Here is a 27,962-nt window from a genome sequence, read left to right on the forward strand (position 1 = left end):
CAGCTTCTTAAGCTTTATTTTAGTCCTAGTGTCAGGACAGGTGCATTAGAAAGATTATTTTGTAAGTCATTTTCTTACAGACCAGAGTGAACAAGTAAAAAAACGTCAAGTTGAACAGAGAGTACACGGATCTATTGGTCATAGACGTACACGTTGAACAGAGTACACGGATCCACTGGTCACAGATGTACATGGAGAGCTGCCATACGCAAAAGAACAGTGGTGAGCACGAGGCAAAAACCTCTCTTCTACTCAGACATACTCCTACTCACACCTACTTGGACATCGGTCGCACTTCACTTTATAGTTTCTTATGGACTATATATACAGATGCTCATATGATCAGCACATTATCTGCAAATGCTCTGTTAGCAACAATTTATGGTTGTGGTTGTGGTTAAATGGTTCACCAATTGTTCAAACAAAATTCGAAAGATTGAGCTTGAATTTCATCAAACCATCAATCTGTCTAGGCAGACTATCCCAGAAAAATATTACCAAGAAGTTCACCTGACCAAACCAGTGGCTGAGCCGTGACTTAAGTTTGCATTTGCCCTCACTGCTCTCATGCAGCAGTATTTGACTCAATTCATTGTTCCTAATTCCTCTTTCTATTTCCTTAAACTAAGGCCAATGGGAGTATTTCGGTTTCATATTGCTTTCTAGCCAAGTGAATGTGAGCGCGAATGCAAACTTAACGGCCCCTAAAGCTGTAGTGTGTGGGTACAACTGGACGGCCTCAAAGCCAACAGTTCACTCGTCTGCTACATAACAAAATGTCCTACACATGTCCCTCATCAGGAGTGCATTCAATACCTCTTTTACCCTAAAATGTGTATTTGTGCATCAAACAAAATTAAGCTGCTGCATACACAACAGAACTTAAAAGTATTAAAGTTAAGTGCATTTAGCAAAAGATATGAAAATAATTTACATAACATTGCACAATTGCCTAAATGTGTCCAAAACAATGGTCATTTAACAGCAAGTACTTAAAGCTTAACATGAGTAAAATAAAGCTAGCTATTTATGGGGATGTTTACAGGTCAGTATGGGGTCAATATAAGTCCACAGTATTACAGCAGAACCGTATTGGAGAGATGATGTAAACCCATGTAGACCCATTCAGAACCCAAATGTATTGTTGTATATTTAGATAAAAATATATAGTTTTACGTGCTGCAGGAAATTGAAAAAAAGGAAGGCATGGCACTAGCATAGTCAAAACTTAGAAAAAGTCCCCACAAATGTAAAAAATAAAAAAAGGTTCTCCTAACAATCTCTACCTTGGCAAGAGACTGAACATTTTAAGTGTTCTACAGAGAACCGTTTCCCGGCAAGAGTCTTAATATTTTATGCATTAAATTCAATAGCTCAGAGAGTTCTACAGTGAACCATTTTTCTGTAAAAGGTGTTCAGTGTTCCCTGTGGGTGGGTGGGTGGGTGGGGGGGGACTATCTTACTAAGAGACTGTTCTCAAAGTGAGTTCTAAGAACTTTTTGACACAAATCACTTAAGACAGTAATCAGCTCAGAGAAACCAACTGCTGTCTTTGTGACAGGATGGTGTAGTAGAGGTCCCGATGTCTGCAGAGTACAATTCATAATACAGTCATTAGATATCCAAAGCCTAATCCTATTCCTAATCCATTGTCAAGCCTATGATATGCAGTCACACTAAATCCCAGTGAACACATCAGGGTGAGCGCCGCCATCATCCTACAACTATGTCCACGTCCACCTCGTCGTTGTCGTATCTGGACGCTGACGGCTCTTCAGAGGCCTGCGAGATGCTGTCCACTGGCTCTTCGCCGACCACAGGGCGCTGTTCCGCCTCCTTTCTCTCGATTGGACTGTGGAATAAGGGGACACAGAGTCAAATCACTCCTGTCAATCACTGATATTCGGTTTCTTATTGGCTAACCAACGTGTCCAACATTGGCTCACCTGCTGAGGGGCCTCGGGGTGGGCCTGGTGCCTTTGGTCTCTATGCAGGCGAGTGGGGTTGAGGTCTTCATCTCACCTGTCAGACAAACCAAAACCAGCTGAGCATGCAAACTATCATGCAGTTGTCTGAACATGAGGACGATACTGTATGTAGCCAATGAACTCACCATTTTAAGTCAATATCTGAATAATATTTATACGTTGCATATATTGTAAACCACTGAAGTGTGGAAACCATTGTAACGTAAACATTTGAACCAATGGAAACCATTTAAAAGCTGAAACCATTCTAATGTAAACATTTGAACCAATGGAGACCATTTCAATGCTGAAACCATTCTAATGTAAACATTGGAAACCATTGGAAACGGACGTAAACGATGCAAGCGTACCGTCTGAGGCCGCGTGCCTGACGGAGGGGCAGCGCGAGTGGCTGGACAGTGACGGCCGGTTGCTGTCGGAGCTGATGTAGGAGACGGTGTCGTCCCCCTCGGCCGTGGCCTGCAGGGAGGCCCGGTAGTAGATGAGCGGCTTCCAGCACTCCTCCCGGTTGTTGACCGTGTGCTCGCCAGCGTACTTCTGCAGGTAGCTGTATCTACGCACACAAGAGGGATAATCTGATAGATTGGTAATCTGGAATTGGGGGAAAAGCGTGCAGCATTGGATGACTAACTGACAATTACTGAATTCTGACTGGATTTCCTCATCTGTTATGTTAGTTCGTAAAGGTAGGAGCAGGCTTCACTCAAGACTTATAACTTTTTTAGAGTGCTGACCAAAGTATAGACTATCATTGAAAACAAGAGATAGGCCGCACTATGCATAAGCAATCACCATTTATTCACACAGACTGTGATACACTGAGGAAGGCAGAGCGCCGAAACGCGTCTGTGTGAATAAATGGTGATTGCTTATGCATAGTGCGGCCTATCTCTTGTTTTCAATGCTCATCTGTTATGTTGACACCAGAGGCCTACAGTAGGCTATACTATGAAAACGGATTCATGGTATATTGAGCCTAAACCCAGAGGTTCAATCAAATTCAGCAGAGGCAAAAGTTTGTGCTGTGATTTATATCATAATTCTTTTACATAAGCAAATTATTATAACACTTCTGCACAAAAAAAAACCTTCAAAGAAAACGCTTCCACCGTCAAATTTGAACACACTTCTGGCTTTAGGCTTGATGTACCACTAATCTCATTCTCTAATATATTCTCACTGAATTGACCCAAAAGGTCTGACGTTACATTTACATTACATTTACACTACTGACTGTGTGACCATGGTGACCTTCTGTCTGCTGCCACCACGTGACATCCCAGCATCAGTCTGCAAGAGCTGCGGACACTTACACAGTCTTCTTGTCTGGCTTGAGGAGCTTGCTGGAGAACTCGCTGAGGATGGTGAGGTATGTGATGTTGGGAGGAGCGTGCTTCTCTGCCTGCTGAACAAAGCCCTGGAACACAAAATCAATGCCATCCCTACGGGATACACAAAAACAAAACACTAATGTTAAAACAGAACATTTAAAATGAAAATATAACTGATCTGTACACTGTTATCCAAATCACACATAAAGGATAGACCTCCTGGTAAAGCAAGTGATGCACAAGCAATGCTGTAGTAGAGGATGGCTCATGCTGAGACTGCAGCAGGTGTTACATTAGGGTCAACGACCCCCAGAGTGTTTGGGTAGCACTGCACATCCTCACTGACTGGGTTACAATGAAGAGATCTTCCAGTTACAGGGGGTAGTTAAAGACCGGTGCCCTCAGTGGGAAAAGTTTGAGGGACAATTTAAATAAACTAAAACATTTATTTTGTGGTGTATTGAGTGGGCTACCTCGCAAGGACTATGCTAAAAATAAGTACTTTTCTTTACCATGTCATTCTTTGGATTTACTGTCTTTTTGTCTTAATCCAGAAAACAATCAATCAATCAATCAATCAATCAATCAATCAATCAATCGATCAATCCACCTGTGGATCATGGCCAGAGACTCGCGGGACTTGATCTGGTCCCAGCCGAAGGTGAGGGAGAAGCGGCGGGCCAGCTCCTTAATGCTGCTGTAGGTCTGCACATCCGAGCGCCGCCCGATGCTCCCGCCATCCTGCTCCTGCTTCAGACGTAGGTAAAGCTGAGGGACAGAGAGAGGGGGGGGGGGTCAGAGAAGAGAAGACAAGACAAGACAAGACAAGACAAGAGAAGAGAAGAGAAGAGAAGAGAAGAGAAGAGAAGAGAAGAGAATGATGGGGGAGTGAAAGAAGACAGAAGAAGAACAGAAATGAGTCAAAGGAAATGGAGAGAACAGATAAGAGATGGGGAGAATGACAAGAAGAGAAAAGAGGAGCAAATATGTGGATGAGTGGAAAGAGAGAGAGAGAGGGAGAGAATAAACAAGCGTGAGAAATCAGCCAAAAAAATATTTCATAGCTGATCCATCTACACAGAAGGGTTTCCCTCTTCACACTGTTCAGATTGATCACTGGGTTTGACAGTCAACGCAAGGCCATACGGTGCAGTCATAAAGAGCAGCCTGGTGGATTGACACACACTACCAAATGCACAGTTAAATCTGGGCCAGGGCTGAATGCCCATGAAAGCGTTGATTAATCTCCAGACACTTCATCAGTTCCTCACTACAATCAACCATACGAGACCAATGAGTCACAGAACAAGGACACTTTCTCATACCTCCACACTTGCACACTTCACACACAGTATGTGTGTCCTCTTCTGGTTTAAACCAGTCAAAGGAGCCAACACATAAAAAGGGACCGGTGACAGTTGGTCATCAGTCCCCCTCCGTTTTTCCAATCCCTTGCCCCTCACTAGGGATCTAGCGGTGGCCAAACAAAGAATGGAGGTGATCTAGAACATTCCGATGGGTTCACGGATTGAGTGTGTGTATGTGTGTGTGTGTGTGTGTGTGTGTGTGTGTGTGTGTGTGTGTGTGTGTGTGTGTGTGTGTGTGTGTGTGTTGGGGGGGGGGTCCTGGTGGAGGATTTCTGTGTGTGTCTGAGAGGTGCTGACAGCTGCAGGGGGCTATTCAGGACCAACATGGGGGGTGGGGGCGGAGAGGTGGCATGAGTTGGCATGAGGCCAAGCAGATGTGCCCTGCATAGAGGTGTCCGATAAGGAGGGATGGAGAGTGAGAACGTGTGTGTGTGTGTGTGTGTGTGTGTGTGAGAGAGAGAGAGAGAGAGAGAGGGAGAGGGAGAGAGAGACAGAGAGACAGAGTGATGGAACAAGAGAATGAGATAACAGTGACAGAATGAGAGATAGATGGATGGAAAGACTGAGCATGAGGAAGACAGACGGGGGGGGCTGTGTTTTGACTCTCCATTCTACTCCATCTGACACCTCATGGCCGTCTTTGACAGGAAGGTGGGAAATAGAAGGACAACGTGAGAAAGAAACAGAAAGAAAAAAGATAGATAGATATTTTAAAATAATGAATAAATACCTGCTGCAGACACAACATCAGTGTCCGAGCGCTCTCGATCTTATCCATCTGCCGCGTCCGGTTCAGGGTTTCTTTGATGATGTCCCCAAAGTCAGAGTAGTACTGCGACGAGAAAGAACATCCACACACACACACACGCACGCACGCACGCACGCACGCACGCACGCACGCACGCACGCACGCACGCACGCACGCACGCACGCACGCACGCACGCACGCACGCACGCACGCACGCACGCACGCACGCACGCACGCACACACACACACACACACACACACACACACACACACACACACACACACACACACACACACACACGTATACACAGACAAAAACAGAGAGAGACAGAGAGAACATTCAGTGTTTCTTTAGAACTTTGGGGTCACTCATACACACACACGCATGCTGTCCCCACAGGGTCTCCGAGCACATGTTGTTGCCGTGGGAATGCAGGGGCCTCCGTCTGTGATGTCGCATAAGCAGATGGATGCCATTGGCCGCCTGCTGAGCCAGTGCTTTTTCGGCTCCGCGAGCCTCTCGTCGTCCCTGCTCACGGAGTCTCTCTGGCCCGTCGGCTCTGTGGCTGACCAGAGAGAGTTCTTGGGCTGCGGCGCCTCGACACGTAAACGCTAAAGAACGCTTTGTCCGGCCCTGGTGGCCCAAAAGAGCAAATCTGCTCCAGAGGGCCTGGAGTGTATGTGTGGGAATGTGCGTATGCGTGTGCAAGTGTGTGTAAGTGGGTGTGTGGGTACGTATGGGTGTGTGTGTGTGTGTGTGTATGCATGTGTGTGTGTGCGCTGTAAACTCCCATTCATCACACCTAAGCTCATAATTCTGGAGGTTTAACAGCACACTCTGACTAGCTGGAGATTAATTGCTCCAATTAATTGCTCCCCCTCGTTTCCTTTCCCGAGCGCCTAATCCACTGCTGAATGAGAAGGTTAACACCGAGACCCCGCCCCCTGCTGCTGCACAGCAACGCCGCCATGTGCTCCGCATTTACCCCCCCCCCCCCCCCCCCCCCCACCACCACCACCACCACCACCACCATCATCCCACTCCCTCTGATCTGGGACCTGTGGAGCGGCCGTGCCCTCGTGGAGACGTATGCACACGGAGTGCTGCGCACACTGACCTGGCCTCTCCAGCTTAGAGAGCCTCTCGCACTCAGAGTCAGAGCCAGTGCTGCTGGCCTCAGTGTTGTTGTCAAGTTAAATTAAGCTATTTTGTTCTGAAGGAGATTTTTCATCTGCATTTAACCTGTCCATGGGAGCAGTGAACACACACAAAACACACACACACACACACACACACACACACACACACACACACATACACACACACACACACACACTTGTTGGGGTGTGTGTATAGGGCATTGGGTTGTGTCCCGTATTCTGGACATGGGCCTATCAGTGCTGGAGAGTGGCCTGGGCCTGCATGCCGAGCCTCTCTAGCAGGGGGAGATAATCTGCCGCGGAGCCCCACTCTGGACAGCCCTTCCCCCCCAGCACAGCACAGCGCAGCACAGGCTGGAGACCCTGCTGGATCAGACAAATCCTCTCCCACACGGACTCTGTGACCCGGGGACAGAGGAGTTGGGGGAGCAGCACGGGAGGAGGGTGGGGGAGGGGTGGATAGAGAGAGAGAGAGAGAGAGATGTCGACAGAGAACGACATGAAAAAAGACCCAGGGAGAAGAGAGAGAGAGGTGGAGATAGAACGAGAGACACAAGACATAATGAGAGAGAGAGAGAGAGAAACAGGGCACAGACAGTGTGGGCTAAGCAGCTGGCCCCACTCACATGCTCCTATGGTGCCCAAATTAGCCCCCGCGTTAGCATGGCACGGCTCCACTCCGCGGGAGTAGTACGGAGCAGAAGACCTCCATCCGTCTGTCACAGACCTCACCTGACACATGACTTCCCTCCCCTGGCCCAGACGCATCTCCCCCTGTTTACCTCCAATAAAATATGCATTCAACACGGCCGGACAGGCCGGCGGATTGGCAGCCAACAGGTCAGCCTGTAAACAGGCGATGGCTTGTCAGTCGCAGCGGTCGGCGAGCGCAGGAAGCCGGGGCAAAACAAGCACGCAGGGGTTTTATTCTGACCCGCGCCAAATTTCTGTCATCCGCCGCCGACTTTGAAAGACATCGTTCATGGTGACGGCCAGGCGGAGGTGGGGGGTGGAGGGGATGGAGGGGGTGGAGGGGGCACGTGGTGGAGCAGTCTGCCTTGATCAGGAGGAATGTTGATGAGGGTATGGCTGCCCAGGCCAAATTTCTGCACCGGGCCGGCATACCAGGCATGGCAGACCATCACAAACACATGTATGTGCAAACACACACACACATTCACTTACATACACATACACACACATACACACACACCCTCACACACACACACACACACAGTACACACACACACACACACACACACACACACACCCACATATACACACACACAGTACATACACACAACACACACACACACACACACACACACACATACACACCACAAACACACACACACACACACCAAAAACAGACACCGACAAATACAAACGCACACACAGACTGACACACATAACTGTACAGTACATTTTCCTGCTCTTTTTTTTTCAAGCCAGCTGCGGTTGAGCATATTCTATTTATTTGCTGTCTGTGGTGTGAACATTTCTCAATTCACAGTTTCACAACTATTTAGCTCATGTTTGAGGAACCAACAAAGTTCCTAAGCAACCCACCAGGCCAACGAGGATAAACATGCAATCGATAGCGTGCAATCTGTCTGACCTCCCCTGCTCCAGCCTGACACCTCACTCTGCCCCACTGACCCCAGGACAGGCTGGACAGGAGGGCAGATTCACTTGTTGCAAACACACACGCACATACACACACACACACGCACACACAACACACACACACACACACACACACACACACAACACACAAACACAAACACACACACACACACACACACACACACACACACACACACACACACACACACACACACACACTTTCACACACACTTTCTCACACACACACACACACACACACACACACACACATTCACTTGTTGTGCCGGACACGTGAGAGGGCTACTCTCGGAGCACGTGAGAGAGCGTGCTATTGATTCCGATCGATCAGTTGCTTAACCTTTGCACAACCTCATATCCTGTTTGCTCTTGTTCTGCCGTGGCTCTCTGCGGCACGGAAACTCACAGATGCAGATAGGCAGAGACAGAGAACATCGCTCTCCTCACTGATCACAGACCAGACAACGGCACTCAACACACCGCTAGTCTCAGATTGTCAGATATCCCGCGCAGCTGGACGCTTCTATCAGCGACGCATCTACTTTCACATTTAGTTTCCATTCTTCTGTCTTTGCATAGTCGAACGTTTTTTGTCATGTACCGCATATGAAAATCAAAATGTCCAAAGTTCTTCACAGTAGCAGCTGTATTGGTGGTGATCACTGGCGTGTAGTGGGGCTGTGTGGAGGGAGGGGAGAGGGAGAGGGAGAGGGAGAGGGTACCTTCATGTACTGTTTGAAGATCTCTGCAGCCAGGCTCATCTCCAGCACGCTGGTCACGATCAGCTTACAGTAGGCAGCCAGCAGGTTCCGCCGCTTGTGCAGGTCCTCCAGCCGAGTACTGCCACACTCAGTGTCCAAACCACTGACTACACACACACACACACACACACACACACACACACATTCAGATAGACACAGACACAAAGACACACACACACACACACACGCACACACGCACACGTACATGCACACACACACACACACACAGACAGACAGAGAGAGAAATGAATTATGCCACTAAATATCCTCCCTATCATTGTACACTATTCTTTAACACAAAATGTGTATATTACTACAACCGTACCAAAACAGAGTCAGAGACAGGGAGGGGTGGAGTGGGAGTCAGCTGTTTTTGGCATTCGTCAAGTAAGAAACAGATAATACACTTAAAGAATGCAGAGACAAGTGTGTTTCCAACATGTAATAAAATATCCTCCTGAAGTGAGAAGCCAACACCTTCACTCCATAACTCAATGTCAGTCTCTGTCCAATGCCTGACTCCTGGAGCCACTACCTAATAGAACAAGTTTGGATCGTGCCATAGGAGACAAGAACCAAATCGAATCTTAAGGCTTCTTTTTATTACTTGTTACGAGCCAATACACCCAGATTACATTTGTTGCAAAAAGATGAAAACGCGGCGTATGGGAGAGCCAAAAGGAAGGGCCTCCCTAGTGCACGTGTCTGAAGACACAACATGATTAAATGTGCTCAATTTCCTGCTGATGATTAAATATCCATTAGATCAGTAGCATCCATTGATCAATAAATTCATTATTTAACTCGATACAACAACAAAGCGATGTTATTGCATGCGGAAAATACTGTATTCCAAATAAAAGCCTGCCGTTATTTGTATTGATCTGAGTTGCTTATTGTGTAATCCATTTCCATGCGCGCTGTTTTCCTGCCTCGGAACTCTAAATGCTTTTGTTGGACGCGGGGAAAAAACGCTGAAATAATGTTCCTCTTTACCAGAGCAATTTCTCTTCCGATCAGCTAATCTGTTGGAAATGACCAGTGACCTGCATCTCTCTCAGCCTTGTGTTTTGGGGGCGCACTAACGGCCCTCTCTCCGTGAAATTGCCCGTTTAATGATTGTCGGGAAAACGTCTGGATAAGAAACGCTAATGACCTCTTGGACTGGCTGTCTAATAGAGATGTATAAAAATTAATTTGCGTTTGCTTGATTTCCTCGCAGATTTCTGGGGTTAAACGAAAGGTCGCGCTTGAATGGGCGAATGTGAAAGCTAGTCAATCCTTCTTGGCCCAGTGCGTACGGCGAAGCAGAGACTTAATTTATCAAACGGCGCGCACACATTTCATATGAGAATATTTTACCATTAATAAGCCAACAGGCTGAAGTGCCAGTATTTTTCTTTCAGAACTGGCCACATCTTGCAGGCCGTCATGTCTAACAAAGAGAAAGACTGCCACCTTGTGGAATTAGGCTGCTCACTGAAAATCACACAAGCCGTCAGACACCTGTATAAAAAGGTAGCACCAGCTACTTGGTGTGTATATATATATAATTACATGGTTTTCTGGGACATCAGTCTGCCAGCAAAAATACCACAATGACTCACTTTTAGGAAACACTTAACGAGAAAAAGGCAAAGTAGGCAAAGCTGTCTTTTTCTGCACATGTGGCAAAAAGAAGTAGTGAAAAGGAGCGTAAAATGTGTGTGTGTGTGTGTGTTCTCACCCCGGGTGCTGTGGCCGTCGGTCTCGGCGCCGGTGAAGACGTGGTCCAGGATGAAGGTGACCAGGGCCTTCTGCAGCTTGGGGTCGGGGGCGTAGAGCAGCAGAGGGGTGCCTGAGGCCGGCTCCCACACCTGCAGCTGGTAGTTATGGGCCACCAGCACGTCACACAGGGACACAAAGGCCTGCGGGGGGCGGACAGAGAGGGACAGTGCGTGACTGAGTCTGAGAGCCTGACCCACATCAATGGCGGATCGAAAAACAACAGCCCAGTCTAACACCCATGTGAGTCTGCTGTGTTCCAACTGCAACAACAACGCAATCAATAACGGCATGCAGTATTATAGACAGACATGGTTTTCCTAATGGATGTTTTTTTTATTTTTTTTATCAGAGACAAATGTGATGGAGATCGACTACAATAAATCCACAAAGTGAGGCCTTTTTCTCTGGCCAGGACAGTTAAGAGTCATCTCCATTACTCCACACAGCCAGGGTCCCGGAGGAGGGGAGCGCAGATGAAACACCCCGGAGGAGTTTGGCCACTCGCAGGGCGGCTTTTTCATGTCTGCATTTCTCCAGGCAGTTCCACCAAACTACACGCCATTAGGAAATGGCCTTGATGGGGGCGATACCGAGAGGCGGACGACTGGGACGGCCGATTTGCAGGCATTCCACTTGTAAACAGCCTCTCTGACCCCGAAGGCCTCGGTTCACGTTGGACTTTAACAAGGAAACGATTCGGCTGCCAGACACGCACTCTCTACAAACAACAAAGTCCGGCTAATGGTATTTCGGCATCAAAAACAATAGTCCGACTCAAATAAGCAAAGATCAAACTCCAAGCAGGGGTGACAATTCTGGAATTCTGGAAATTCCGGAATGGAATGATTTGAGTTTGTGTTGATGGATACGCCGTTGACTGTTAGATTTCACAGATGAGTCATACTTAGGACAGTGTTAGGACAGAGATAAGTGAATATGTCTTACAGTATCTGTACCCAGACCTGCTACGATGTGGGTGAGTTTTACTGGTAAGACAGAGACAGGCAGACATGTCCTACGGTACCTGTTCCCGGACCTGCTGCTCCATGTGGGTGAGGCAGCGATGACATTTCTCACAGAAGGCTCGGAGCTGGGTCCTCTGGCGGATGACTGCCTCCTGAAAGCGCGCACGCACACACGCACACACACACACACACACACACACACACAGGAACACTGTCTTTTAATGGCATATACCCACTTTTTCACACAGAAAAAAAAAATCAGGCAGAAAATTAACAGCATGACGTGAAGAGACATTTTATTTTTAACTTCAAAAAAACAGCAAGCCACAATCCAGCGCAAAAACAGATCAATAACATGAAGGTAGGGGAAAAATATATCAACCCTCTGTCATCTAAAAAGCTCAAACACACACACACACACACACACATACACGCACACACACACACACACACACACACACAGATGTGTGTGAGAGAGAAGTGTGTGAGTGCAGGGTAGCAGGGCCCATCTTCAGAGGCGCTCGTCGGCAGACAGAGACTGCGCTGGCGTAATTAGGCTAAATAATGCGATGTGATGGCGGAGCACGGGAGGGCTCGGGGAGCGGCGCGCGGATGAAAGCCCGACGCCAGCCGCCGCACCGACGCTCCCTCGTGTACGCGGGGAAAAAAACCTCCTCTTTCATAATTACAGCGTCGCGGCGCTCCGGGGAGCGAAGACAAGGAGGAGGAGGAGGTGAAGAGGAGTGGGACGAGCGGGGGGGGGGGGGGAGGGAGGAGCGGGGAGGAGCGGGGGGGGGGGGGGGGCTTAGGAAGTGCCTGCCTGTCCCATTTCAGTTTAGTGTAGCAGAGGCACGTCACAAAGACGGCACAATTTCACTCCCAAGGACCCAGGAGAGATTGTTTCCATCCAATGATGATAATAATCCCCCCTCGTTCTCCTCTAAGTGTGGCTCTGTCATACCCAATACCCCCCACCCCCACCCTGCCCCCCACACACACACACACACTTTCACAGTCCCAGTGGCACACAGTGACATTAGACTTGCAGATAGGGGCCCAAGTGGTGGAATTCCAGCCGGGCCCCTGTCAGTTATTGATGGAGAGCTTTTCCAGTGGACGTGGTCATCCTTACGCCTCGGCTCTGATTCCTCCGCCGCCGCCGCCGCCCCCTCCTCTTGCCTCCAGCCACATTAGTCCATCAATATTTCAGTGCCGCCGGGGGTCAGAGGTCACCGCGGAGGCAGGAAATATGATTATGCCGAGCGCGTCGGAAAAGACTGGGGGTGGGTTGGAGTGGGCTTAATCAGGCGGACATTAGCGATCGGATCACGTTACGCGCGTCCCACCGCCACACGGGCAGGTAGCCGCTCACACGCGACTGCTCCAATCCATCACCGGGGCCCACTGGCCCGTGGCAACTGCGCATCAAATCACTGGCATTTGCGTAACTTATTAAAAAAGACGCGTCAGACGTAACCTCCAGGGGGGATCCTGACGAGCTCTGGCCTGCGCTCTGTAGTGCTGCTGCTTCTCTCAACATCAAAGGCTCTGTGTGTGTGTGTGTGTGTGTGTGTGTGTGTGTGTGTGTCTGTGTCTGTGTGTGTGTATTTTTTGACAGATCATATTCCACCCCAGCCACACGGCTACATCATCAAGATAAATCTGACCACTAATTCATCACTTTGAACCTGGTATGGACGTGGTGAACGTGTGCATGGAAACCTAAAGGTAGAGACCGCCATTCTGGCAAGACCTGCTGATATTGAGCCAATCAAATCACACCTCTCCCTTCCATGCTGTTGAAGCAACATGTTTGACTGTTGACTGTGTGGCTATGGAGTCTATGGCTCAACCCAGGCCACTTGGCTTGTTTCCTCCTTAAAGTTCATACTTTTATTATTGATGCGTTTAACTGAACAAACATCTAAAGAATACCATGAGGAGCAATTATCTGAATTAATAAATGAGAACAAATGAATTCTGACAGATTAGAACAAATGAATTTGACAGAAAAGTGTTGTTGGGGGTTAGATTTGCCAGCTTTGTCTGTGCCACTGTCGTGAGTGCAGACGCTCAGAGACTGGTTTGGTAGTTCTAACTCTAAGTGCTGAATCCCCCCGGCCCCCCGCGTGTCCAGGTCTGCAGCACAGCGCACCGGACTAGACTTACCCTTGAGGCAGCCACCTCACCGAAGCTGTGGAGCTTCCAGAGGATAGACAGACCCACACACCGCATAGCTTCCACCACCACCTGAGACACGGAGAGGGACAGAGGGACAGAGACAGGGACATGAGAGCTTTCAAGACCAGGATACTGCATGGAAGTTGCAGTGGAATGCCTTCTTGGATGAAAACTTGTTCCTGTTTGGCATCAGACAACTCAAAAACAAGTTGCAGTAATAGCATTACAATAAATAACCAAATAAAGCAGTCATTTCGTTTTTAAATTGACATAGCTTTAGTACCTCCGCAGGAAGTCCTCCATGCTTGGTCTCCGCTATGAGCAGTTTAGACACCTGGTCATGCAGTCCCCACTTGGACATGTGTTGACCACTGAGGATAGAGGTCACAAGGTCACATCACTTCACAAAAAGAACAAAGGAGTTAAAAAAAACTGAAATCGTTCAAATATGGAGCTGCCATACATACTTATGGAAAGCAGTAAGTTTTCTCAGTGTGGACAGAACTTCTTCAGCTTTTTCTTTATCCTCAGTGAAGTGTCCCTCCTAAAGCAAAGACTGAAGGGTAATGTCCGAGCATTGTCCATAAATTTAGCCAGAAACGCGGCAGCATCAAACAAAAGAAGCAACAGAAACAGAACAAAGAAAGACGGTGCATGGGCCAGACCCTACAGCAAAGCGTACTGTAGGTGATGGCGCTCACCTTTAGCACGTCTTCTAAAAGCGTTCCCAGGTGAGTGGTCCAGCGCTGGATGAGCTGGTCCATGACGGGGATCACACGGTCGTGCCAGGGGGACTCGTCGGAGCGGAGTGCCAGGTAGGAGCGGGCAGCGGCCTCCAGCAGAGCCTGGTCAGTGTGCCCGCTCACAGCAGCCTCCATCCGAGCCAGCAGGCCCTGCACAGCCTGCAGTAGGGGACGGGGGGGAGAGATATGCACTATCAGACTCCAGCCACCAGGGGGAGATACAGAGGAGACGGTACACTCTGTTGACATTCATTAAATTCTTTCTGTGGGCCTGAGGGCTGTAAGTCATACCAGTGTCCCTGTGTGCATGTGTACGAAAACAACATTCAAAGAAAAAAAGGTTTTCACTGATACAGCCAAACGTTTTGGAGTTTACATAGAAGTCCAAGGATCCAAATGTAGGGAAACACAAATGCATCTTCACAATGAATAGCCCAAATAAATAAAATAGGTTCTAAATGGACATTTTTACAGGGTTCTTCTGTGGAAATAAGCTAACAACTCCTCAGACGTCCAGCTGGAAGTATACAAACATGGAGCTGCAGATCTCACCTCGCTGTGTTCCTCTCCTGACGTGACCACCTGGAAGTACTGAGGTATTTTGAGTAGCGACGTCATCATCTGCACATCCTCTGAGTACTGGGGAGACAACAGAGGATCTGTAAGTGTCAAAACACGATGGCTGCCTGCTGCATGCACTACACCTCATCATCAAACATCCGACACACACAAAACACTGCAGGCTCCACCTGACCTGACGTGTTTACAGAAAGCAAAAGACATTTTAGCTACTGTAGCTTAGCTGAGCCTTCACTCCAGAGATTTATCAAGGCATCAACATACCAGAACAATTACTTAAAATTATTCAAGATTACAAACTAATCTTTCTTTAGATACATAGACAGACATATTTCAATATATAGATAGACATATTCTAAAGTAACAGAGGTTTGCCAGAGGTGTAGTTGGGTGATTTATCAAGCTGTTCCCCCCAGTGACCTACTTTACATAGCAGCTGAGGCAGCACCCTCAGCAGGTGAGCCGTGAGGCCGACACACTCATCCTGCTGACTCTTCTTGTCTTTAGCACCGATAACCTGCGTGCAGAACACACACACACACACACACTTAGACTCTTAGTATCATCATCGCCACGATACCATAGTAAACTGGAACTTGTCCTTTACTGAATGTATTATACTGCACATTTTTCTCCAATGCCTTCCTGTCATAACTGTCCCTAACAAGAACAGCACATAAACATTGTGTGCAACGTGCAATGTAATGCCCTTTCAGTTCCTCTATACAGCTATCTATATTGCTTCAGCTGACAAAACGATGGTCATAGTTTGTGTACAATGTATATAAGGCATCTGTGCTCTCGGCCCAGTCCCCTGATAACTGCAACAATATGGGCTAAAATGATTTAGCATTTACGTAAACGACAGTCCTAGCGTTAGCGTCCTTACTACCATTGCTACTACTCGGCCCTGTGTCCGGCCCAGTGGTGAGGGCAGGGCTGCATGTGTGTGGATGCGGGTGTTCATATGTGGTGTGACGCTGGCACCTTTTTGCCTGTGGCTCTGCCCGTCAGTGGAGGTCCCTCTGCCGCCTGTCTGACCGATGCCAACAGGACCTCGAGCACAAAGCGCAGCTCAGCAGGGCTCACAACTACACACACACGCACACACGCACACACGCACACACACACACACACACACACACACACACACAAATACAGTAACATGAATAATAATTTTCTACAGAGGTTTTGGTTTAACTGTAAAATAATACACATAAACATTTTTGTCCTGGTATTTCATAAGATGTGAGGTATGAATTGGGAGACAGAGAGAGAAAGAGAGAAACGGGAGAGTGGGTGTATTTAAGTGTATGTATCTAGGTGAGTTAAGTCTGATAATCTGTGCATGTCTGATTGTGTGAGTGTGTGTCTGTATGTGTGTGTCTATGTGAGGATGTGTGTGTGTGCGCGTGCATGTGTGTGTGGTGTGTGTATGTCTGTGTGTGTGTGTGTGTGTGTGTGTGTGTGTGAGAGAGAGAGATCTTACCTTGCTCCTGGGCTGGAGGTGAGGAGGAGGAAGAGGAGGAGGATGGCGAAGGCTGCAGGAGCAGCGAGGTGAGTGAGGCCCAGTCCCTGAGCACGGCCCCTCCACACTCCCACAGGCTGTCCACCAGGTACACCACGTGCTCATGCAGCTGGACACCAGGCACACAACACACACACACACACACACACACACACACACACACACACACACACACACACACACACACACACACACACACACACACACACACACACACACACACACACACACACACACACACACACACACACACACACACACACACACACACACACACACAGCACAATCATTTTAATTACTAATTTGACTAATTTTGCTCTGTGGATAGAGCACCAACTTCAGAGGCCAGGGTATGAATTACTAAGCACTAAAGCAAAAGAGGGAAATTATCCTTTTCACAGGAAACCCTGAACAGAACCACACCCAGACACATTCAGACATACAGTGCACACAATATACTGTATAACTAGACTGTGTTCAACAGGGTCTTTCTGTCACCACAGGCTTGCTCAAAGAGGTTTGTTAAGTTTCTTAATGACGATTAGCTACGTGTCTTAATATGATGCTTTATTTTGCTATATTTTTTACTTTATCTTTCGCATCACTCAATGCACAATGTTAACACATGGTCGTCTGCACTCTACCCTTTTTTCTTTGCTCTTTAAGGTTGTTCAATAGTTTTTTTTGTTTAAGTATATTTTTTGGCCTTTAGCCTTTGCCTTTATTATTATAGGACAGTGAAGAGGTAGACAGGAAACGAGTGGGAGAGAGAGATGGGGTGGGATCGGGACATGACCGCAGGCTGGATTCGAACCTGGGTCCCCGTGGGCACTCAGACCCGTATATGGTACGAGCGCTGTGCGCCCCCAAGGTTGTTGAGTTGTGAGCACGTGGTTGTCTTCACGCTACCCTGTTTTCTTTGTTTCTCTTTAAGGGTGTTGAGTTGTGCGCGTGCCTGTCTCACCTCGCTGTCCTCTGAGAAGTGCATCAGGGCGCGCACTCTGGCCAGCGCCAGGTCTCGGTGCCGCTCCGCCTCTGTGGCCCCCTCCCTGTTCGCCACGTCAGGCTCAGCAAGCAGTCTGGGACACAACAGAGGGGGGGGGGGGGGGGGGGACAAGAACATGGTTTCATTCCATTAAAAAAGGGTCCATGTTTGTTTCTTAATTCTACACACTTGATAAACCAACAGCGGGTTTCAGTTACCCTACTTTACACTCTTAGAACGAATGTGTTGAAAACGACACAACTTGCGTCGTTTTTAATCACAGCTCTGTGTACAGATAGGGACGACACAATTCATTTTCAGAGTGTAGAAAGCAGTTCTTTCATGAACACCAATAAAAATCAACAGAAAACGACAGAGAAGGAAGAAGAGGAATACAGTAATTTCCCGCATATAAGCCGCATTGTGTTTAAGCCGCAGCACAGTGTTTTAAGCAAGTAAAAAGAAACAAAACCATATTAATACCATATTAACTGCCCCCCTGTATTAACCTCATAGTGGAAGAAATTTTGCAAAATCAATGTATAAGCCGCGGCTAATAGTCGGGAAATTACGGTAAAGTGAAAAGACAGGACAAAGACAGTCTGGGAGTTGTTTGCTGTAGTTCAGCAGCAGACCCCAGGCCAGCGCTGTGGTCGCTCCACGGCTGCCTGTGCCAGTGTGCCTTCTTCACGGACTGCGTGAGCGAGGCCATTAGGGCGCCGGGTGGCCGCTCACTGACCTGCAGTAGAGGATTTCTCCCGCGGCGGCCGCCAGAGGCCGGTTGGAGGAGTAGACGAACTGGAACATGTGCTTGAAGTCATCCTGAGAGAAGGCGTCGTCACAGTACCTGCATGACCCACAGAACAGAGCGCGGATCAGACACAGTTCACTGTGGAGTTTGGCAAATCTCATAGCATTCGGTGAGCAGATAGGCAGAGAAACAGTGTGGGAGAAAGAGAGGGAGAGCTGGACTGTCAGACAGAGAGATGCAGCACGAAGACTCACTTAGAGACAGACATCAGTAGCTTCATAGCCTGCATGGCCACCTCGTGATCTTTATCCAGCACCATGGAGAGCATCCTCTCCTACAGAACAACCCCAACAACACATGGACTCATACACAAACAACAACTCAGAACCCCAACACAGACCATCCCCATACAATCCACACAATATCCAAACGCAGCTACGCTAAGCTAAGCTAACCAACTCAGCTTCCTGCTGAGGCCATTCATCACCTGCCATCTCTCTCACTCGTCCTGACATCTTTGTGAATCCATTCCCCTGTCTCGCCTCACACAGGTACCTACCATGCCCTCATTAACCCGAGCCCCCGTGGATGCTCGCCCCACGACCTGAAGGCGGTCATTTGCAGTTCATAATGAGGGCCGGGGCAGGCTAGGAGGAGTGGAGAGGGGCCCCCTGAAGCCCGGGGCAGGCCAGGGGCCCTCAGCGACGGCACACTAATAGGTCATGGTTCACTGACCTGCTGCCCTCAACAGCGCACACAGCACAGCACAGGCAGTGGGGGCATGGCTGCCATCTATACGACTCAGATGAGGAGTTAGCCATTATATTGCTAGCTAGCAGAGTCTACTGTTTCAGTCCTTCAGTTTTTATACAGTCTCTGAAAGTACAAACTGGTTAATATTATGAACTCATGGAAGCTGCAATGCTCTGTGCGTGCATCTTTAAAAACATACTGCAGATAAGAGGAATCCTATTCTCTCATAATTTCACTGTGTACTTCTGGGTTCAAATTTAATTTGAACTAATTTGATTTAGCTTTAACTAAGAGTTAATAGTTTGATAGCATAAACAGACAGACTCAAGGCTGAGCATGCCACAGCAGAGGTGTGTGTGTGTGTGTGTGTGGGGGGGGTATTTGGTATTTGTACCTTGAAGCGAATGGTGAAGAGGTCCATTTTGAGGCTGAGGTTTTCTTCCAGGTACAGTCCCTGCAGTCCCAGAGCACACTTCAGGCGCACGTCTGGTTGCTGCAACAAAAAAACAGCACTTGTGGATGCTGAGGAAGGAGGACTGGTGTGGTTTTATGAGCGACGTTGAGAAGACTTTTGGAAGTCAGACAGGTTTGTCAAACCAGACATCCATTCTTTCAAAGAAGCAAACTTTTGTTGAGGAAATTGATACCATGCCTTTAACCAGAGTTTGACCTGGTACAGAGTTTTACAGTACAGTAGATGCTGACAACACAGTTTCCGCACATAGTAACAACATATTTAACTAATGACTTTTCAAAAGCTGAAACACACATATAGCCACTATACTAGTCACTCATTACACTAGCAAATTTAACAATGCACCTAAATGTTCATAAGCTTAATAAACAGTGCGAGTCTTGGTGGATATTTGTCAAATATTTGGACCACTATGACCCTTACTGGAAAACAAACTTGACATACGTCCAGACATAAAAAATACTGTGTGTGTATATGTGTGAGCAGTGTGTGTGTGTGTGTGTGTGTGTGTGTGTGTGTGTGTGTGTGTGTGTGTGTGTGTGTGTGTGTGTGTGTGTGTGTGTGTGTGTGTGTGTGTGTGTGTGTGCGTGTGTGTGTGTGTGTGTGTGAATGATATTCCTTATCCCGGGTATCTTATAATGATGTTCCAGCGTTAAGAGCAGCTGTCCATTGTGAACAGTGCCCTGAGGTAAGGGCCCACGCACCACACTAAACTCTACTGCTGCAGGGCATACTGTCAGTCAGCCTCGGTTGGACATGACCTGGACAATACACACACACACACTTACACACACATACAAATGCACACACACATACACACACATACACACATGCACGCACACACATACACACACACACACACACACACACACAGACCAACACACACAAAACATCATGCACACACCCTTACACACACCACATACACACATACTGCAAATACCAAGACACAAACACACACACTCTCACTCTCTCACACACACACACCCTTACACAAACCACATACACACATAATGCAAATACCGAAAAATGCACACATGCACACACATACTGTACACACACACACACAAAATGTAGTTTAATGGGACACACACACACACACACACACACACACACACACACACACACACACACACACACACACACACACACACACACACACACAAAATGTAGTTTAATGGGACCCAGAGGCTAAATAACTCCCCCAACCCCTCCAAATAAATAAAGCACTTCCCTCACACACACACACACACCGTGTCAAGTGGGGGGAAGGGGGCCGGAGCGGAAGCAGGTGAGTGAGTGTCATGTGTATAAATAAAGTGGGCCCCGCGCACCTTGTCGTGCAGCATCCAGCCGACGTACTTCAGGTAGCTGTCATTCAGGAACACGCTGGCGTACAGGCGCATCCACACCGTCAGCTCCTCCATACAGATGGCCCTGATCTCGGCTACCACGTCCCTGCGAGCGGCGTTGACAGCATGTCAGAGAGTCAACTCCGAGGCAGCACATTCAGAATTGATGAAAAGGAAGGGTTTCGGCCGTGTCAATTTCGAGACGCATTTACAATGCAGTCGTACGCTATTAGGGAACTACGCTGGTGCATTTTGTGCTGTGAGGATTTTGTCAGAGAGTCTCAGTCTCCTCAATAAATGTAAACTCTGGGTTGAATGCATGTTTGACAATATACATGTGGAAGGGGTTTACACTATATTTGTAACTCTTAGGTCAAGCACCATTCAAGGCTGCCTTACATATATATGTGAAGATGGTAGAGGTCAACGTCATAGTCTTTCAAATTGCAACAACACAGAGATGTAAAATACTTCCCCCACAAAGGGGGACATAATTACAGTGTGTCTAACTTTCATATATCAAGGAGTATTTTAAAGAGGAATCCGCACACTTTAAGTCTTTGTGCAAAAAAGTTTAAAGCTTTACTGAGTGCTAGCTTTCGGTCGTTAGACCTTCATCAGGCATGAGATATCAGATATCAAGGAGTAAAAATTCTCCGCCCTTCCATTAGGTGGGCTGCATCTATGACATCCAGAGGCAGGACTCTATTAGCTACTGACAGGAATACTGCACTTGGTCTTGGCACTTGGTGGAGGTACTCCACTTTGCATCATGGCGTATTCTGCCCCCTGACTCGCCCATTAATTCCCAAATATCAGGGACACCTCAGCGGCCATTATGCCTTACCCAGCAGGGAGAGGGGATGCAGCTCACCTGTAGCGCTTGAGGAAGACCCCCTTAAAGATGGCATCCATCATGTTCTCCAGTTCCAGCTTCCTCTCCTGCAGCTGCAAGAGTGACAGGGAGATTAAACATTAAACTCAGCCCTTTCTGAGATGCACCACAGAGACAGGCCTGAGACAGGCCTGAGACAGATCCTTACCCATCGTTCAGATACACTGCATGACAGAACAGGTACAAACCCAATGTATTGGTCGAGTTGTGGAACTGGAGGATTATTTCAGTTCATGAAACAAAATGTGCTGAATCCAATTTCTTGAAGTTTAATAGTTGGCCTCCAAACCTCTGCTTTGTAGACAACAAACAGTGCACTAATGAACAGAAAACTTTCTCCATCATCTCTAGGGCCCAGCGGCTGGGTCAAAAACGCATCACACAGTTTTACGACTCTTTTACCCAGCTTGTGGAGTCAACACATTTTCACTCAGACTATTACCAACCCATTTCTCTAGAGGCAATATCGCTATGAAAACAGTGGAGCCAAGTGGCTCAAGATAGTCAACGAAAATCTTCAGAACTTCAGCAGAACTTCAGCAGTAACCTTTCACATCAACATAATAACTGTGCATGCGGTTTTGCCTCTCGGACATATTGGGCAGAACTGTTCTGCTGGAAGTCGCATGAGACCGTGAGCCCACCCACCTCCAGCACCTTCCTCTGGATGCGCTCCAGGCGGGGCGAGGCATGGCGGCCGGGGTACTTGGACCTCTCCACCTCCAGCAGCTTCTGGCTGTTGTCCACGTTCACGCTCAGGCTCACCAGCGCACTGAGCAGCTTCACCGCTGCAGGGGACGGCACACAGCACACACCACAACGGAGGAGGAGAGCAGACGAGAGGAGAGAAGAGGATGAGAGGAGAGGAGAGGATGAGAGGAGAGGAGAGCAGAGGAGTGGAGAGGATGAGAGGAGAGGAGAGGAGTGGAGAGGATGAGAGGAGAGGAGAGCAGAGGAGAGGAGGGGAGAGGAAAGGAGAGGGCAGTCAGTTAGACAACACTTCATCAGAAACAGTAACAGGAACAGCAAACCAAGGAGACATATGGACCATATGTCCATAATAACGGTATAAAACCGTATACCAACAACAACACCAAAAACAACAGCGACAACATGTGTGTGTGTGTGTGTGTGTGTGTGTCGGTTTGTTTTGATTGTATATCTCTCTCTGTGACTCTTCCTCTCTATGCCCCCCTCTCTCTATCTCTCTCTATGCTTTGAATTTCCCCTTGGGGATCAATAAAGTATCTATCTATCTATCTATCTATCTATGTGTGTTTAAATGAACAAACTCCCCAACAATCAAGACACCAGGAGCCACGGCTAGCATATCACCATCTCCTGTCTAGCAGTGAAACGCAGCAAACATCTCTTCACCTGCCTGACAAACCTGTCATACACTTGAGGTTTGAGCATGACATTTTTGAAGGGGAAAGGAAGGACTGGATGTATGGTCAGACGTTACCTGCCAGCGTGCAGGTGTGCCTGAAGGCACGCAGCCTCGAGTCGGAGAGCTCGGTCAGCAGCGAGATCAGAGTGCTCATCAGGTAGCCGTCGAAGATGATGCAGTTCTGACAGCGTGTCACCAGCACCGACACAAACTCACAGAACTGCGAGCGGAAGCGCTTCCAGTACTGAGTGGTGATGATGAGAGGATACTCACCAGAGTCCTGGGAGAGAGGGGTGGAAAGAGAGAGAGAGAGAGAGAGAGAGAGTGGGGGGGGGGGGTAGAAAGAGAGAGAGAAATAAGAAAAGAGAAGTGAAAGAAAGAAGGTAGAGAGAGAGACCAAGTGAGGAAGAAGTAACAAAGTTGGAAAGAAAAGAAGACAGATTTTTTTAAAAGGATCAAAAAACAAAGATGCAAACAATGAAAGCACAAACAAAAGAAAGAAAAGCAAACAAACAAACAAACAAACAATTATCTAATCTAATGGTGCCTCTGCTCGCCTCCATGCTCAGGAGTACACAGATTTAACAGATTTCCACTAGTCTGAGTGGCAAACAGTTTCAGCAAGTGGCTAACTCAGAGTGACAATGTCAGTGCTGTTTAGGGGGACCAAGCTGGCCATTACTCACAGCAACCTGCTAAACGGCCTGTCCACCTGCATGTCCGAGGCACTGAATCGTGACATACAGGAGTGACAGCACAAGGAGTGGCTGACAGAAAATGACACAACCCCCCACACACACACTCACCACGTCCATGGGCCAAGTGACAGTGAGGATCCAGGGGAAAGCCATGAACCTCTTGTACTGCAATCCCGAACCCTTAAAAAAAGTAAGCAAGTATACAGTTTCAGTCAGCCATACAGAGTGGGGACTGAATTTGGAACACAAAGTAGGGGAAAAAATCATAGGCGACAGTGAATCTTACTTCATCAAGATCCTCCACCATTTTGCTCATGACATCAATGTCTCTGCTCTGAAACATCTCTGCTGTGACCAACCCTATGATGGATGAAGAACACGCCTCGTTATCAGCAGCAGTGGTGGGAGGAAGATTTGTGTTGACAATAGTTCATCATCTCATAACTCATAATTCATCATCAAAAAGCTTGTGGGATAATAATATCAAAAAAAGATCCACCCAGGAGACTACCTCTTAATTAACACAAGCAAATTGAAATCCCACATGCGTGACACCATCACTGCAAAGAGAGTCACAAATAGCCACAAATACTCAACATGTTCCTTGCAGGGGTGGCGTAACCGTGGGGTGATGAGTTATTGGGGCCAAATGGAATGCATTAGCCATACGATCATGCTATGACAAGCAATAACGTTGCAATGCAAAAAGTACTGTCCCTATTGTAACAAACAAAAACAAAAGGAATCGTTGTGTTGATGAATTAATGAATATGCCTTGCCTTTGCACCCTGAGCACTGGATGAAGAAGCTGATGAGGTCCAGGAGAGCGGTGTCTCTGTCCATCACATAGGCCTCGATCCAGTCATCCACCACGGCCTGTGCAAAGAGCACACAAGAGCTCAGAGGGGGAGGGATCATTCTAATGGGATAATGGGTGTTACAAACAGCTTGGACAGACACACTGACGTTCACGGCCAAACAGCAAATTGTAACATGTATGCCATTCATAGCTCCCCTTGAGGAAAATGAAAGGCAAAAACAAAACATTTATAACTTAGAGAACTAAAAAATATATATTACATTTAAAAAAACAACAAACAAACAAACAAAAAAAAGGTTTACATTTAACCAACATTTTATTTTAAAATCAATGCTCAAAAGTATACTTACACTTCTACTTATACAAAAGAAAAAACAAATGCTTACATTTTTACCACATAAGAAGAGCTGAGCCTACAATGGTCTTGCACTATTATCTATAGTGCCACTGACACAAATCCCAATCAGACACTTTTTCACAGCTGTGTGCTCCTCCCATGTACCTGGATGGCCCCTCGGCCCATGGTGACCACTTCAAACAGGGTGACCGACTCCGTGTCCCTCTTGCTGGGGCGCCCGTTCTCTGCTCTGCCCAGGCCTCCATTGCTGGTTCTGGAGTGCTTGCGTTTGGCATTCTCCACCCCCTCTCGGGCCTTCCTTTTCCCTCTCTGTGTGTCATGACCACAAACATCAACACGTTGCCTTGAGGTGTATTTCAGTAGACGTGCAAACTAAGTGATGTGAATTGATGAGTAGACTTAGATAATGGTGCTCTAAGAGCAAGAACACAATGTCTTGGAGAAATGTATAACATTCCCAATGTCTATGGCAACGTTTGGAAACATATAGAGGGGAGGTGATTGTGACAGGTATAAACCAAATAAAATCACCATAGTGGTTTTTGAGTTTCACTTTGAGGTTTTTTTTTTATTTTTGAGGTGTTTTGTGAGGAACGGTGTGTGTTGTGTTTGTTCCACCCACCACGGTCTTCTGTCTGTTCTCATTTCTCCCTCCACTGGCACGGTTCGCAGCCCCAGAACAATTATGATCCACAATTTCGTTCTCGCTGTGGGATTTTTTTTTTTTTAAAGCATTAAGGCATAGTAACAATGACAACACAATGCAGCTACAATGCAGTTATATTGTCATAACAACATTGTAACATATCAATGTTTAAGCAAACTTGTCAAACACTATGTAGTTTCCTTTTTAAACATTTAAGCATAGCCTAGGTCATAAATCTGTTAATCTATAACCAATTGGCATGCTTACTTTTGAACCGATGGTTTGTTGATTAACGTTGGCTCAGCTATCATCTCTTTTCAGATCATTTTCCAGGTAGCTGTTGAGTATATTATGTATAAAATTATCTGGAAAACAGCAAAAAGTCTGCCTTAATAAACTAAACATGAATTCACTTGTACATTTTCACATAAGACACTCAATTCATGGGTTTCATTAAGTCCCTTTCCACAGGTGTATAAAATCAAGTACCTTGATTATCAATGCAGACTGCATGGTGCTTGATTAATACACCTGTGGAAAGGGACCTGACGAAACCCATGAATAGATCTTTAATGGCTTTAAAATGCATCATCTCTATTTTGTCTTGCATCAGTCGCTGTGAACAGGTAAGCTGTTGAAAAGCCACACTTGTTGCAGTGTCTTCCTGCTTTCCTGTTTCTCTTCGGAACTATTTCTGTTTGGTTTAAAAGCAGCATACGCTTAACAGACAGGGTTTTACTATTAGGACACAGTGAGTGAACCAGTTTACTAGTCACAATAAATCCGGAAATGCCAGTGAGTGTTTACGCGAGTAGGTTTCTCTTTAGGCTACTGTGAGTGTTTGGCTGAGATGAATCCGTGACCTAAATAACCTTTGAGTCCTACTGTAACTACTATGGCAGACTTGCCTCATTCTGAGTAGAAAGAACAGACCCATTTGCAGTAGGCTACAGTGCACAACTGAATGGCATAAAGGTTAAGACTATTGCCGCTGTACTACTATTATCTGATATTAGTCGCACATATGCTCAGGTATTTCGATGGCTTTTGCAGATCTTGACTGACTTTGACCATACACGATTACGTGTGTAGGTGTAGTGTGTAGGCTACTTCACTCTTTTGTCTCTAGAATGAGAGGTGTGTATTCTTCTACAGTTGACACACGTGCATCAGATAGCTACAATGTATACTGCAGAAACAAAAGTCAGTGATTCGCGTAAAATTCTAGAGCATTTGGTATCCGGCATGAGTAAATCCAGCCTACATGAACAAGCTATTGGTTTCGCTTGTGTCTGTAATGCCATAACTCCCAAGTTGATTGGACAAAAGTAGCATCACTCAGATTCCTTCGCGGCTCCTCTCACCCATCCCCCACATGTACACTCCGAAACAATTGCTTATCTTCGAGGGGCTCACTGACAGGCTCCCCTCTGTCAGCGTGCGAAATCAGCACAGACAACACCGTTTGACAATACAGCCTCACAAACCCCGTAGCCTACACTTCCGACTAAACACTTACTGACAACAGCTCAAGCCATGGCCCATTCGTCCGACCGGTCAAGGAAACTTACAGCATATCCTCTACAGATACTAAATGCGTCAGACCCCTAAAAAAATAACAAAGATAGGTGAACGCAATCAATGTCTTACCGTGTAGAGAAAACATGCAGAGAAGAGTATACGAGGTTTAAGGGAATCCTGACACATACGGCTTCAGTGCGCCATCCCGCGGCATATGCTCGCAAGAACAAAAGCGGTGCAGTGTTTTTTGCATACAGCAGATGGAGCCTGCGCACCTCGACTCGTGGCACACGTCACTGGAAAAGGAAAATATGGGCTATGCATTCTGTAAAACTGCCAAGAGCTTCATGAGACCCTAGGCCTTAATGTCCAATTAAAGAACACTTTTGCAATAGGGCCTACAGTATAGCCGCATTTGGTCAGAAGGGTCAATTTTATATTCTGAACATTGCCTGAACTGACCAGATGGACATACATTGATAGCCTATGATACAGCGCAAAACAGATGCTGGTTGTGCCAGACCATAAATGAATGACGCCCGTACCAAAACACAATAT

At 47.1% G+C, this 27,962-nt stretch overlaps 1 protein-coding gene across 2 annotated transcripts; it reads right to left on the reverse strand.

Annotated features, from left to right (window-relative positions):
• Nucleotide 1: 1 nt before the first annotated feature.
• On the reverse strand, nucleotides 2-27,640 carry si:ch211-269e2.1 (cohesin subunit SA-2). Of its 2 annotated transcripts, none has more exons than XM_062534243.1 (32): nucleotides 27,534-27,640; nucleotides 26,151-26,248; nucleotides 25,860-25,944; nucleotides 25,382-25,546; nucleotides 24,839-24,935; nucleotides 24,346-24,419; nucleotides 24,168-24,239; nucleotides 23,437-23,641; nucleotides 22,620-22,759; nucleotides 21,951-22,024; nucleotides 21,059-21,182; nucleotides 19,647-19,745; nucleotides 18,754-18,833; nucleotides 18,488-18,595; nucleotides 17,728-17,842; nucleotides 16,725-16,872; nucleotides 16,223-16,326; nucleotides 15,660-15,752; nucleotides 15,209-15,295; nucleotides 14,615-14,815; nucleotides 14,381-14,457; nucleotides 14,197-14,284; nucleotides 13,902-13,982; nucleotides 11,792-11,884; nucleotides 10,727-10,907; nucleotides 8,962-9,107; nucleotides 5,417-5,518; nucleotides 3,930-4,087; nucleotides 3,302-3,430; nucleotides 2,339-2,541; nucleotides 1,947-2,022; nucleotides 2-1,852 (listed from the first exon to the last, which is right to left on the reverse strand). In XM_062534243.1, exons 2-32 carry the CDS (start codon nucleotides 26,192-26,194, stop codon nucleotides 1,714-1,716), a joined length of 3,588 nt encoding a protein of 1,195 aa, XP_062390227.1. In that variant the 5' UTR covers nucleotides 26,195-26,248; nucleotides 27,534-27,640; the 3' UTR covers nucleotides 2-1,713. The 2 variants fall into 2 exon arrangements, with proteins under 2 accessions (XP_062390227.1, XP_062390228.1); XM_062534244.1 differs by having other exon boundaries at nucleotides 26,151-26,220; nucleotides 27,534-27,608.
• Nucleotides 27,641-27,962: the final 322 nt, after the last annotated feature.

Source organism: Sardina pilchardus, chromosome 4 (assembly GCF_963854185.1).
Source record: "Sardina pilchardus chromosome 4, fSarPil1.1, whole genome shotgun sequence".
Classification (NCBI taxonomy): domain Eukaryota; kingdom Metazoa; phylum Chordata; class Actinopteri; order Clupeiformes; family Clupeidae; genus Sardina; species Sardina pilchardus.

What these genes read in the sequence shown, in the direction of transcription:
- si:ch211-269e2.1 (XM_062534243.1), bottom strand. Translation starts at nt 26,194, where the DNA reads ATGATAGCTGAGCCAACGTTAATCAACAAACCATCGGTTCAAAA. An exon ending in AACAAACCATCGGTTCAAAA is followed by an intron (nt 25,945 to 26,150) that starts GTAAGCATGCCA and finishes AAAATCCCACAG; the next exon opens with CGAGAACGAAATTGTGGATC. An exon ending in TTTTAGAAGACGTGCTAAAG is followed by an intron (nt 14,458 to 14,614) that starts GTGAGCGCCATC and finishes TCTTTGCTTTAG; the next exon opens with GAGGGACACTTCACTGAGGA.